Source organism: Triplophysa dalaica, chromosome 9 (genome assembly GCF_015846415.1).
Source record: "Triplophysa dalaica isolate WHDGS20190420 chromosome 9, ASM1584641v1, whole genome shotgun sequence".
NCBI lineage: Eukaryota > Metazoa > Chordata > Actinopteri > Cypriniformes > Nemacheilidae > Triplophysa > Triplophysa dalaica.
Window position 1 is genome coordinate 6,117,228 of NC_079550.1, and position 14,085 is coordinate 6,131,312.

The window sequence follows — 14,085 nt, forward strand, 5'->3', positions numbered from 1 at the left end:
AGAGCTTAATGGCTGTGTGTTGAGTTATTTTGAGAGAACAGCAAATGTACACTGTTTTACAAGCTGTACACAAACTACTTTACATTACAGCAAAGTGTAATTTCTTCAGTGTTGTCACATAAAAGATAAATTAAAATATTTACTAAAATGTGAGGGGTGTGCTCACGACTGAGAGAAATTCAGTGTGTGCTCATATTATAAAATAAATTCTCCATTTGAGTTCTTAATACGTGTCTGTTTCAAGAAAGCATTTTCTTTGACAAGATTGACACAATGAATATATATTACTGTTTGGTTTCTGTGTGCAAGAGTGTGTATTTGCAAATGTGTGTGTGAGTGAAGTATAGAGAAACTCCTCCTTAACAGCAAACAAGACCTGCACAGACTCTACTGCTCTGTTTCCTCGCTGCTTACAGTCTATTACTCGCCCTGCTGGAGGATTGTGCTCTCATACAGTTCTGGAGTGCTGAGGGAGGTGATAACATAAATGATATTATTATATATTATTAATTATATTATTTTAAAGAAAACGGCAAGGTTTTGAGTTGAAGACAACTGGAGCTGCCACAGATCCAGAGAGCAGGACAGACGGCATTAGGACAGAAATTACAGGTGAGAAATGAGAAGGTGGATGCAAAATCTAATCATGATAACATTGACAGAGACATATACTAGAATTGGAGTGTGGGACTGAAATAAACAGTAAGTTTTAATACCCATGTGCTGCATACTAAAGCAGTATTTATATAATGTCAGAGAAGCTTTTTATTCTTTACTGGAAACCAACATCATTAGCTTGAGCTTCTCCAAGAGCTTTCAAGCTACCACCAAACTGAAGATGGTCATCCTATGTTGTAATTGGATTAAAAGTGTTTGATGTAGAAGGTGATCTAACATTTCACAAATCCTATGGTCTCAAATGAAGGCGGTTTGCCTTACAAGGCTTTCAAAACTTTTTTCAACCTTCAGTCAAACATTTAAAAACGTTCAAAGTTTGTTTTAACCAACTGGTTTGTGGATTTGAATGGCACTGTATATTTCAGCAACTTATTTGTAAGTGGCTGTGATCAAAGAGCGTCTACTGGAAAAAGAAATGCAATTCATTTCACACTTGTTCAAAAGTTTACTTAGTCTAAGTTTTAAGCTCTAGTTTTTTTCTTCTTTTATTAAGGCAGACGAGGTTTGAATCCAGCAGCTTGATGTGAAGTCACACTTCTTTGGCACATAGCAGAAAATTAAGTAATATAATTACTGTATATCAGTCTTAGAATGCACTTTTGTGTTCTTTAGATCAATTGTAAAAAATATATATATATATTACGTTAAAAATAATGTTTTATTAATTTTAACAAGTGCTCTCTGACTTTTAAACTACAGTGTTTTTATTTACATATTATAGTTATATACAATACTTTTGTATATACTGCCTGATACTTTATTGGCACATGACCCATATTTGAAATTCAGATTTTTGATTGGTGGGAGGGTTGCGCTCGCTGATCCAAATAACATCCTCAACTAGTGTTCTGTAGTGCATGAAAAACACATATTTTTCAGATATCAGGCTTAACGTCTGGGTGGTGTTGTTGACACAGAAAGTGAGTAATGAAGACGGCGCTGAAACTTCAGTACTTACACAAAGTTTTAGTACAATTCAGCCCGACTTTAATACATACAAATGTCATTGGGTTAGACATTTTGTCTTTTACCTGTCTGCAATCACTAACTGACACTAACCACTGTTTTCATTTATTTTATTAAATATGTATGTATGTATCTGTATGACAATGCTAATATATATCTGTATAACTCTCTTAATATTAACAAGTTAACAAACATTCTAATATTTCATGAAATGTTTTGCCATGAAAAAATGTGCTGTCATTTTAATAAATACCATCAGGTATGATATTTTGTTATGTAGGCTAATGCATTGACTTTGTGTTATTTAGTCAGGCTTAAATGGAGAGTTTACCCAACACTAACCATTCTGTCATAATTTATCCACCATTGTTTTATTCAAAGCTTGTGTATGACTCTTTCTTCTGTGGAACACAAAAGAATATATTTTGAGAAAAGTCTCATTGGAAGTCAATGGCATCCAGTGTTGTTTGGTTACCAACATTCTTCCAAATATCTTCTTTTGTGTTTTGCAGAAGAAAGAAAGTCATACAGGTTTGAAATGACTCGAGAGTGAATAAATGAGCTTACACAATTTTTGGGTGAACTATCCCTTCAAGTGTCCTATACTTCTGGAGATATGTTCACGTGTAGTTAACTGCATGCGATTGTGTTTGCAGTGATGTTCTGTGTATCACGGTTCACTTAAGAGACTTCTGATCTTCAGGGGTTTTCTGAGGACACAGTGCACTTTTATAATTGGATCATTTTGTGCAAACTGTTGTTTCTTCAGCAAATGTATTTATAATGAGTGAGTGTAACTTGCTGGTATTAGAGTGTCTCTTGGATCTCTTTATAGCATGATTTTTTAGTGATAACTTCCATCATCTACCGTCTGAGAATCAGGCTATTAGATACAGGTTGTTATGAGATTTTTCATGAAGATACCACTTTTAATCTGTATGACATTACTTATAAATAGCTTTGATCCCCTTTGATCCAATACTCTTAGTTGTTATAATGTCACTCTTGCACATGCTCCTCATCAGTTTTTTTCTTTGTGCTTTTTCAAAAGGGGGGTAGAAACTTAATCTGTCTACAGTCGGACAAAACAGAGTAACGCTGGCTCAGGGTGATGATGAAGAGAAAGAAGAATTTAGTAGAGGACAATGCTACTCTCATCGCCCTCTCTGATCAGCCGGAACAAACCTACGGTAGCATGAAGGTACAAGAACAGCTTGTGTTATCTTTTAATTTACACTGTTGAAGAGAAAAGTGCATATTGTTTACAAAACCCATCTCCAGTCACAAAGAGAGGAAGCTAATTATCACTTGACAATGTAACACATGCATGCCAAACTCTTACAGTTTCCTACAGCTTCTCACAACTCCACCCTGATATTCCTGATAAGAGGCTCATTAGAGAATTTTGCTTGGGATTGTCCTGAAAATAATTCTCTTCGGCTTTGCATGCAGAGCAGTTGTTGGTATTGATGTATGGTTATGATGGGGATGTCTATATGTCATACACAGATGCATGCCACACCTCAGGAAAACATGAACCTGTTCAGTGATGGGGTCACTCGCATTGGTGAGTAATTTCAGACATAATGCCAGACATAAATGGGATACGCTTTGTTCTTGAAATACCAAATCTTAAAGAGTCGAAGAATGTGTGATCACTTTGTATACTGTAGAACATAATTTCAGAATAATTTATTTTAATTATTGAAAGATGTGTTTGTACTTTCTCATACACTGTAAAAAAAATAGGTACGCTGGAGAAACAGAAATATACCACATTTTTTTCATGTAAAATTATAGGATATAAGGATATATATTAAATAGTTTTACTTGTTTTTTCTTGTAAATTTGTTGTCTTTTTCTGTAATTTTACGTTTTTTGACTTTTTAAAAAAATAATGTTTACAGTGTTTGTATGAGGTTTATCAACCTATTTATAATGCCAAAATATAAATGCTGAAAGTTTTAGTAAAAGAAAAACAAAAATTAATTGCATCATTTTGGATCTATTGACAGATTTTGTTTTGGTTTGGGAGGAGTCTGTGAACCCTTTAAAGTCGGCTGAATCAGACGAAGAAGCAGCCAGTTCCTCGCGTGATGCCCACAGGAAGTGGAGGACAGAATTTCTCTCCAGACTCCAGACTGCCGGTCTTCATCAGGAGACGGTACATAATTTATCATAGATCTGTGTTCAGAGATTAACTCAGTTGTGGAAACTGCAAAATGCATTATTAAGAAAATATAGCGTCTTTGATCTTGGACATACAAACACGTTTTTATACAAACTTTTTAATGGTTTTAGAAACCGATCATGCACCATTGCACATGAAGAATTGCAGTTTGTGAGAAAGATATAGACAGTGAAAAGGGACTACCCTGCAGTTTACTTTTTGAAGTTTATTGATTAATTGATTTATGAAAATATACTGTATTATTCAATACAAATTATTCTTTATTAATGTTGGTATGGCAAATTCATTTTTTTCTTCTGATCCCTATTGGTTTGCAAAAACGTTTTAATATGTTAATAGAATAAATGCAAAGTGGGTTTAAAAGCAGCTTGACCATTTGGTAATCTACTTTAATGGTTCAAACCATCATTTGTACATTTCTAGGAGGATGACCTCCTGGTATACACTGTTTATGGGTGCCGTTTGGCTCCATTGTAAGCATTGTATGTATAATATTGAATATATATATAATATTGACTGGTTTGAAAATAACCTTGAACAGAAAAACGTATATGCTAATATGCCAACACATGTTGGCTAGGATTTGTTTTACAGTTTACTTTCCAAACAATGTGATGTTATTTTTAAATATGTTACATACAGTATGTTTGTGGTGCTATACATTCCATTTCATTATCAGTCCATTACTGTCCCCTTTTGTCTCCTACATTTTCCCTTTTGATTTTACAAAAAATGGACAAGGGTGCTACATACAGTATGTTGTGGATAGAACTAAAGTTGCATTTAGCATGAAATATGTGACCCTCGATCACAAAACCAGCCACAAGGGTCAATTTTTCGAAATTTAGATTTATACATCATCTGAAATGTGTAAATAAATAAGCTTTCCATTGATATATGGTTTGTTAGGATAGGATAATATTTGGCAGAGATACAACTATTTGAAAATCTGGAATCTGACATGCTACAAAATCTAAATATTGAGAAAGTCGCCTTTAAATTTGTCCATCTAGGGTTCCTCAGAGCAGGTTTGTTTTAACGCTCTCTATTGGCTTACCGCTGTAATGACTTTGTGGAGAGTAGATGAACACCAAAGCTGAAATTCAGAACTTCACACCTAAGTTGATCACTGTAAGAAAAACTTAATTTTACTGTTTTTCTTGCAGATTTTTTAATGTAGTCTTGAAACACAGTCCTAAAACGTGAAGTTATAGAAAAAGACAGCAAATTTAGAAGAAAAATCCTTACCTGAAGCCGTCTCTAAAGGATTCACATCCCACCACCTCCCCAGTTCCTCTACTTGAGCTTTTTGATAGCAGGACTCTGGGGGGTGAGTTCTGGACTCGCCTGTTTACGAGCTCCACGCACTCACCCCTATTGGGGGCAGGAGCGTTCCGGCTTCGGATGGAACGGGCCAGCTCGGAACCTGCTCTCCGGACAGCACGCCAAACACACATACTTTTATTACCCCTGCTATCTTCATTATCTGCTCAGGTGAACTCGTGAAATGAAGAGTTTGGTTCCAAAATGAGATAACTCTGTTTCAAAAAATCCAAAAACATGTTTTGTTTCCGTGCATTCCAATTAATATCAATCAAACTGCAGTTGGTTTGTTTTGATTTAAGACATAATAACAAAAAAATACAGCTAACTTACAGAATAAAACACAATAAAAACATGATAAAATAACAAAAAAACACAATAATTATCTCATCGTAGAACCAAACTCTTCAAATATACCTTTGCGACTTATGACCGGTTTTGTGGTCCAGGGTCACATCTTGGGTCACAGTTTGGGTCGTGTTTTGCTATAAAAAGAGATTCACCCATAACATGTGTGATACATTTTGAACTGAATATTAGGATCTGCAATGCATTTAATGTCAGTTTCCATCTTCAAATGTGTCCAGAAAGAGGTTGTGCAGGGAAAAACAAAAACTACGTATGTTCTTTTGAGCGCCCCCTGGAATATTCTGTGTTATTTCGCTGAAGAGATCAGCCTTCGGGTACCATTACAGGTAAAAAGTGATCTTTTATGCAGACCATAAAGCAAATGATTCCCCCTTTTTTTTTAAAAAAATACTCAACGCACAAGTCTCACAGTAAGCTGTTTTACAAGGTTGTTAATTCATATTATTGCATATTAAATGAATACAAAAATGTGTAGTTAGCAGAAAAAAGTAATACTGATGCTAACCCTAAACATAACCATTATTGGCAAGAAAGCTTAAATACTAAAACGCACAAATGAAATAGTGAAAATGAATTAACCACATTGTAAAATAGTTACAAGTTCCTGTGAGACGGTGTTGCAATGTTCAATCTATTAATAGTTTGTGAATTCAGGTCGTCACAACACTGATATCAAACTGGTCGGAGAACGTCCTGGACAAACTGCACATTCCAAACATAATGGCCCAGGATGTGCCCAACCTTCCGTTGGACTACTATACGTGTCAGTTTCGCAGCAATAAACTTGAGAGGTACAGTTCTACACTGAATTCTATTGCCTTTAAGCCTAAAATATTTTTTTCCTTGTACTAGAGATACACAGGACAAGAATCTGAAATTACATGCAGCCATGTGCTTAATTCAAACAAGTTTGCATGTGGATCAAATGTTTCTTCAAAAGAACTCAAAACAGTGAACATCAAACATAGGAGGATATGAGCATCACATTTTACAAAGTCCATGCACTCAAATATTTATATAGACTACAGCACCTCCTAAAAGACAAACAGCTGACACACTACCACACGCTTATGCAAAATAGAAGTGCTATCATCCTTCACAAAAACATTGTCTTACACAAATGTGATGCTTCTTTCAGGTTTATGGGTCATGAAAACAAAGACACCTTCTTCAAGCCCACACAAAGACACCAGATAGTGAGTTTGAAGAGCTTGTTCCTAAACTTTAATGTTTGTTCTGTAGACTTTGTGTCTTCTTATCTCCATAATGCTCTGGATACATTAACTAAAGAATCATACATTGATTTTTCTTGTTTACTTCTCTTCTAAAGCTGTATGAGATCTTAGCCAGGACTCCGTATGGAGAGTTGAAGGAAGGCGAGGTTGGAATTGGCAGGCTGGTTAGTGAGAAGGTCTTCAGCGCTGCGTTTCCTCTTCATGAGGTACGTGTGTAGACACCATTAGTATGAACATAACCTCAGCAAACACACACATTCATTCTTGTTTACATATGCGTACAGTACTATGAGGGATATAATAAAGAAAAGTGTTTGTCTTTGGAATCTCTCATGAAAATGGAAGAAGTTTCTCCACCAGTAAAGCTTGATCATTGCCTCTTGTTTACTGTATCAAACTGGACACTTCAACCGTGTGGCTCATCGTGTAGTTCTGGTGCGCAACATCTATATTTCCGATCAGTTTAATATTGATTAGTTACAATTTGTCTCGCTCTGTTCGTGTGTCATTATGAAAATTTTGTCATAATGCATGATTAAAACTGGACTGCAATCAACTTCCGGTCTGTGTTTGTTTATCTGTCTTGCTAGTGTCTTATAATATAACTATAACTATTTAAATTTATTTTATTTTATTGTATTTATGTTCATATTAATTTATACAATTATTTTATGTATAACAATAGTATTAAATCAACGATTTGTAGAATTTTGATGTATTTTAATTTGATTCAATTAACAATTTTTGGTCCTGTTGTTTTGTCGCATTTTATCAAAGTGTTGGTATTGACATCTAGCGGTCTAGCGGTATCGTAGTCTAAATTCAAAACAGTGGAGAGACAAGTTTAGCAAGTAATGGTTCTTCTCGGTTTCTTGTTATCAGAAATAATCTACAGGCACTCTATTGTTTGTGCATGTGTACTGAAAGTCAAAGGCACTCCCCGACGCATGCATGCGCACTAACGTTTGTTTATATTATCACTTTGAAATCGTCTATATGCGTCCTGAAACCATATGATGTGTTCAAATCACACAAAACCTTACCACACTGTTAATAAAGAAATTAATAGAAAATATGATTAAAAACTTAAATAATTTGTATTTTATGATTAGGGTCCATTTGACATGCCGACAACTCCAGTAGATCCACAGTCTCTCAACATGAGGCAGATTCTTCATCATTACTGGGCTCGCTGGGCTTGCTGGAGGAAATACCAGCCACTGGATCATATTCGCGAGTACTTCGGAGAGAAGATAGCCCTCTATTTTGCCTGGCTTGGTACGATTATGCCTCACCTACAGTGCACAGAGAGCTGGTTGTTAATGGACTGCATGTGATCTGTACTTTAAATTTTTCATTTGTCTTCTCTGCAGGCTTCTACACAGGCTGGCTGTTACCTGCAGCTGTAGTGGGTTTAGTCATATTTTTGTTTGGGGTCTGGCTGATGGTCACTGATGTTCCAGCGTGAGTAAAATCTTCTACTTGTCAATAACTGAATAAAATCGACGACCCGTCCCGATTCCCGACCACTGACCTTCATGTGTTAATGCTGTATCTCTTTCATAGAGAAGAACTTTGCTCCAGTGAAGATGCATTTGTCATGTGTCCGCTATGCAACATCTGCAGTTACTGGAACCTCTCCAGCATTTGCTATATATATAAGGTGACTGTTCTGCTTTTTTACCAAGCTTTGAAATGCCTGAGGTTTGAATTAAATGCTGAGTAACATTCTTAGGTGTCTTTTTAAAAGAGATAATAAATCCCAACTAACAATAATAAATAAACGTTTTTCCAAATTACAATTTAGATGCTATCACATGTTGTACTCACACTGCCTGTTCAAAACTTTGCAATAGGCAGGCTTGTTATTTGACAATGGAGGAACCGTGTTCTTCAGTATGTTCATGTCTTTGTGGGCGGTCACCTTCCTGGAGTACTGGAAACGCACCAGCTCCATACTGGCCCACCGCTGGGACTGCTCTGAATTTGAAGATATTGAGGTGATGATTTAATATTACAGTTTGATGCTATTTCCCAATATTGCTCCTACCACGACTTTCTGATATTAGGAGAGGCCAAGGCCAGAATTTACAGCATTGGCACCAAATTCCGTTCGTAATCCTGTGACTGGGGCAGAGGAGCCCCACTTTCCTGAGAGACAACGACTGAGACGTACTTTGACCGGCAACATGGTCATCATTCTAATGGTTAGTCAATGCATGACTTACTAGTGTCCACTCCTAGGGGGGTTTAGATCGTTGTCTTTGGAATGTCTTCTTCAGTCACAAAAAGATTAATAATACAAATATAATGCTTCACCTTTACAGATTTCCATGGTTTTGATATTCCTAATGGGGATTATCCTGTATCGGACCATTTTAAGCATCATTATCTACAGATCTCAGAATGCCTTCTTCATTTTCTCAGTAAGTTTCTTTACATTTCTCATATCTGACCATGTTGGAATATAGTTTTCATAACGAAGATTGTGAAAGTGAGATTGTGATGGGACTGTTAATGCAGCAATTGTCCTGTTCTCTTAGGTGAGATATATTTGCAAAACATTTAAATGAGCAAACACCCTGATCCAAAGTGACTGTAGAAAGAAGAAGTACAGAGAAATTTAGTTTAAAACTGAATAGTTTCTGTTAAAATTGACTGATGCTCATGCATCTCAGATGTTTATGACTTTCGTGAACAGAGAATTTTTGAAAAACACTCAATGTGAGGGATCAATTAATTATGAGGCTAAATGACATACACAGCATCTAAGATGAATAATTTTGAACAATAATAATGAAATAAATGACAAGAGCCATAATGAATTAAATTACCAGAGCCTTGCTCGATAGGCCAACCAATACCATCCAATGGTTGTCTGTTACCCTATAGCTTGGTTGGTTTGTTGGTTTATGGCCCAATTTGGTCTTCATAGCGCTGCCAGGTCCCCACCAGATGGCAGTGAAGCTGTCCATCCATCAAAACTATCATCACTTAAAAAATATCTTGACCATATTTAACTAATCATTCTTATATGTTGTATTTGTAAAAGCTACAAATGAACCATGCTTTCACTATTGCTAACTAAGAGAACATTTTTATCTCACACAGGCTGGAAGGATAGCTAGTCTTACTGGTTCTATGCTTAATTTAGTGGTTATTCTGTTGTTATCACGGCTGTATACATACCTGGCCAAGATTCTGACCCAATGGGGTAAGTCACCTAACTGCATGTAGGCTACAGTAAATATACTGATGAAGAATTTCTAAATACAAAAACACAATTTTATATTTTACCTTCTTTTAGAAATGCACCGCACTCAGACCAAATACGAGGATGCATTTATCCTCAAGGTGTTTGTCTTCCAGTTTGTCAACTTCTACTCATCTCCTGTTTACATTGCATTCTTCAAGGGCAGGTGGTTATCTGAATATGAGAATAAATATGCATGAAGACCTGACAGACGTCTTATGTTTTAATCTGTATTACAGGTTTGTTGGATACCCTGGAAACTACAGTATGCTCTTAGGAATCCGAAATGAGGATGTAAGTGTTTACACTGTAGGCAGCACATGTCTTCTTCTTCCTCTTTGCTATGTCCTTTGTTCTGTTCAAACAACCTTCGTTCACATTGTTCTACACATCGTCCATATACTTTATCACTTCACTTCAGAGTCTTATGCATGTATGTATGGTTCTTTCATTGTTTTGTTTAGTGTGGATCCTCTGGATGTCTCATTGAATTAGCTCAAGAGCTGTTAGTCATCATGGTAGGAAAACAGCTCATCAGCAATGTCCAGGAATTTATCATGCCGTACGTCTTTATGTCTACTGTATCTAAGATTTTCTTAACACGTTATAAAAATAATGTTAAGAATTTGGCCATGAATCATGTGTTTATATAGTAAGCTAAAGGGATGGTGGCAAAAGAGGAAGTTGAAGCCAGGTCCCAATGAAGAGATAAAGGATGAATCAGACAGCAAGATGGAGCTCGGCCCATGGGAAACAGACTATCAGCTTCTGGTGTGTGAAGGGCTTTTTGATGAGTATCTGGAGATGGGTAAGTCCTCTATTTAACAGATATCAGCAGAAGACTTATTTGAAACTATATGGCAAACTTTAATTTTTAAGCTTTTCAAAAAGGCTTAAACTGGAAGACTAATTTTGAAACTCTTTATCTTAGTGCTGCAGTTTGGTTTCATCACCATCTTTGTAGCGGCCTGTCCCTTGGCCCCACTCTTTGCTTTGATAAATAACTGGGTGGAGGTTCGTCTTGACGCCCAGAAGTTTGTGTGTGAGTATCGCAGGCCTGTTGTGGAAAGAGCTCAAGACATCGGCATCTGGCTGACCATTCTACAGTTCATCTCTTACCTGGCTGTCTTCAGTAATGTACGTGTCCTCTGTAATTCCTGGCTAATTTTTAGATATTTAAGGTCCTACTTTGATTTATGGAGTGTTCAACAACAAGTTTAAGTACAAGGTGTAAAAACACTTCCAGTTTCTAATAATAGGCAGTTACTATTACCTTTTATCCTGACTGACTCTCAAATGATTCGTTTCGGCGATTCATCTGTCCACCTATTCTGATCTGATTGGTCAGATGGTCTTGTCTGCTGTGATTGGTCTACCCCATTCAGCGACGCAGTGTCACAAATGCACCAAAGGTGGGCATCACAGAGGGACGCAAATCTGACGCAGAACTGAATTTAGAACGACAGAGTCGACTAATTTTTTCCCAAGCCAATAGCTTTGTTATTCGTTCACTTTCGGCTTTACGACTTGGCAGACTATTTCACACACACTGCATGAAATGTTATTTTACGGACATGTTTAATGTAATAGGTTCTCTTTTAACATAGAAACCTCCTTAACTTTCATGTTTGTTTGTCTGTTTTTCTTTTGCCAGGCTTTTCTGATTGCGTTCACATCTGACTTTCTTCCGCGCCTCTATTACCGCTACAATGCGGGCAGTATGAGTGGCTATATCAACTTTACTCTCTCAGTCGCACCTGACAACTGGACTCAAAGCCAAACGACATGCAGGTAAACACTGTGGTTGTCACAAACACACAAAATTCGGACGAGCCCAATTGCTGGGTTGTTTTACCCAACCATCGGTGGAGATAACCCAGCTGTGTATTCTGTCCAGTTTACCCAGCATGGGTCAAAGCTAATAAAGCACTTTTTAGAGTGTTGTGTGAGCAAATCACGTTGTTTTTATTGTGGGAAAGAACTCAGTATTCCAACTTAACCTGGTAAAATACCCATACAATTTTGCGCCTGAATATTTTGATTAAATATGTTTGGATTACAGAATAAAAGCTGATGGTGAGTTTAAATAGTTGTCGTATGCCTAAATTGATATATTACTTTTGTTTATAAATCGCCTTACTGTTTTAGGAATTTAAATACTAAATTATTTGTTTTTTATTATTTAATTGGTTTTCGAACTTTATGTATGGTTAAATCTTCTACTTGTATACAGTATTAACCATCACATGTATATTATATAGTAATTATATAACTATTTACTCAACTTTTTTTTATTTACTTAACTAGATATCGAGGCCTCAGAGATGAGAAAGGAAAGCACACACTGGATTACTTTCATCTTCTGGCCATACGTCTGAGTTTTGTCATTATATTTGAGGTGCTCATATAAGTTGTATTGATCAATCAGACTGAATTGTAATTTGTAATTTGTTCGGTTTATAAATCTAAATCAGTGAAATGCCTTTACGACTATCAAAACAGAGCAATTCAATTTAAATATATGTTTTCTTTCTAAAAGGAAAAATACCAAATAAAATAATAAAATCTAAAATCTTGTTTATGTAAAAGTCATCAATTTGCCATTTCATTTTATAAGTAATATGAACTGATTTAGATAATCATGATAAACACATAATTCACATTAAAACATTAATTATGGATTTTCAGCATGTTGTGCTCCTGATTGGTCGTATTATTGACTGGATGGTGCCTGATATTCCAGAAGAGGTGGAGATTAAAATGAAAAGAGAACATTATATGGCCAAAGAGGCACTGGCTGAAAATCAGGTGAGTGTGTCTACTCTATATACTGTCCAACCGTACTGTATAACTAAGCCATTGATGTGACAATAGCGAATTCTGTCATGACAATGCAACCACGCCAAAGTTTGTATATAGACATGCCAGTCCACTTTGAAGTACAACATTTTTGTTTTACTAATGTTAAGTGCAAACTCATCAAAACTAGATTCTTCAGACAATTCCATGCAGTTTATTCTGGGCTTAGGCTGCTTTTTCTTCATTATTTGGTCAATCCTTTCCAAAAACATTTAATATTCAAATGATTTATTGTAATAAAAAATAAATATGTTGGCAAAAAAATATTTTAAAGAAATATTCCTTTCATTTGTATCATGAAATCAGGAAGAACGTTTCATTCAAGTGCCCCTTTGAACGGTTGTCTGTCTGATATGTATGTTTTGTGTGTGTACAGATATTGATCTGGTCTCACTCATATTCTCTCTATGTGTTTCAGTCCTTAAGCAAATCCATTTTAGATGATGTACCAATGCAAAGCTCCGAGCTGCGACACAGAGTATTATCTCAGATGTCTCAGAGTCCCTCTCCTTGTAGAACATCACCTGTGTTTGAAGACAAACCACCACTCTGACAGTCTGATGTTCTAGACTTTTAAGCCCTTCCATTTTAGGCACAATCCTGAAAACCATGAAAAAAACTGTGTGAAGTATTTGTACATAACTATATAATATTATGCCATCAATTATATAACTATATAATATTACTTATATAATTGATAGCATAAAATTGTTCAGAACATATTTGACATTGCATGTTCACTATGAATACATGTTTACTGTATAGGTTTGTTTTTAAATAAATTGATTGTCAAAAGTAATTATTTTCACATTAAAGGCAAACATCGTATGTACATGTAAATAAAAATAACTTTGGATCCCTGGCTTAAGAGTTATTATCTGAGTGTAAATAGGGCTGTCACAATTGTTAAATAATCGTCTGATCATGGCTATTTGACTTAACCTCAGTTAATTTCACAACTGCACATCTCTGGGAGACATATTTGCAGTAATTCTATACATTGTTGTAGGAAGACAACATCATTCTCATATCTCATTTCTAGAGGTGCTTGTAAGGACTGGACAGGTCCAAGTCACACTTAATAAAACAGTATTTATGCATTCTAGTGTGTTATTTTAGATATAACAAACAAAATAACACGAACATGTTGAAGTCTACCTATTAAAAACCATGTAGCTATATTTAACTTAACACAATGGCTTGAGAGGAGA

The 14,085-nt window shown here is 35.8% G+C and overlaps 1 protein-coding gene across 1 annotated transcript; it reads left to right on the forward strand.

Annotated features, from left to right (window-relative positions):
* The first annotated feature begins 448 nt into the window (after positions 1 to 448).
* Positions 449 to 13,582, forward strand: ano7 (anoctamin 7). Its single transcript, XM_056757451.1, has 24 exons — positions 449 to 612; positions 2,696 to 2,845; positions 3,154 to 3,211; positions 3,660 to 3,808; positions 5,746 to 5,853; positions 6,182 to 6,318; positions 6,666 to 6,723; positions 6,858 to 6,968; positions 7,875 to 8,040; positions 8,136 to 8,226; positions 8,329 to 8,425; positions 8,619 to 8,762; positions 8,832 to 8,969; positions 9,090 to 9,188; positions 9,874 to 9,976; positions 10,070 to 10,181; positions 10,255 to 10,309; positions 10,480 to 10,577; positions 10,669 to 10,823; positions 10,947 to 11,152; positions 11,670 to 11,806; positions 12,323 to 12,413; positions 12,704 to 12,823; positions 13,293 to 13,582. Exons 2-24 carry the CDS (start codon positions 2,756 to 2,758, stop codon positions 13,425 to 13,427), a joined length of 2,658 nt encoding a protein of 885 aa, XP_056613429.1. The 5' UTR covers positions 449 to 612; positions 2,696 to 2,755; the 3' UTR covers positions 13,428 to 13,582.
* The last annotated feature ends 503 nt before the right edge of the window (positions 13,583 to 14,085 follow it).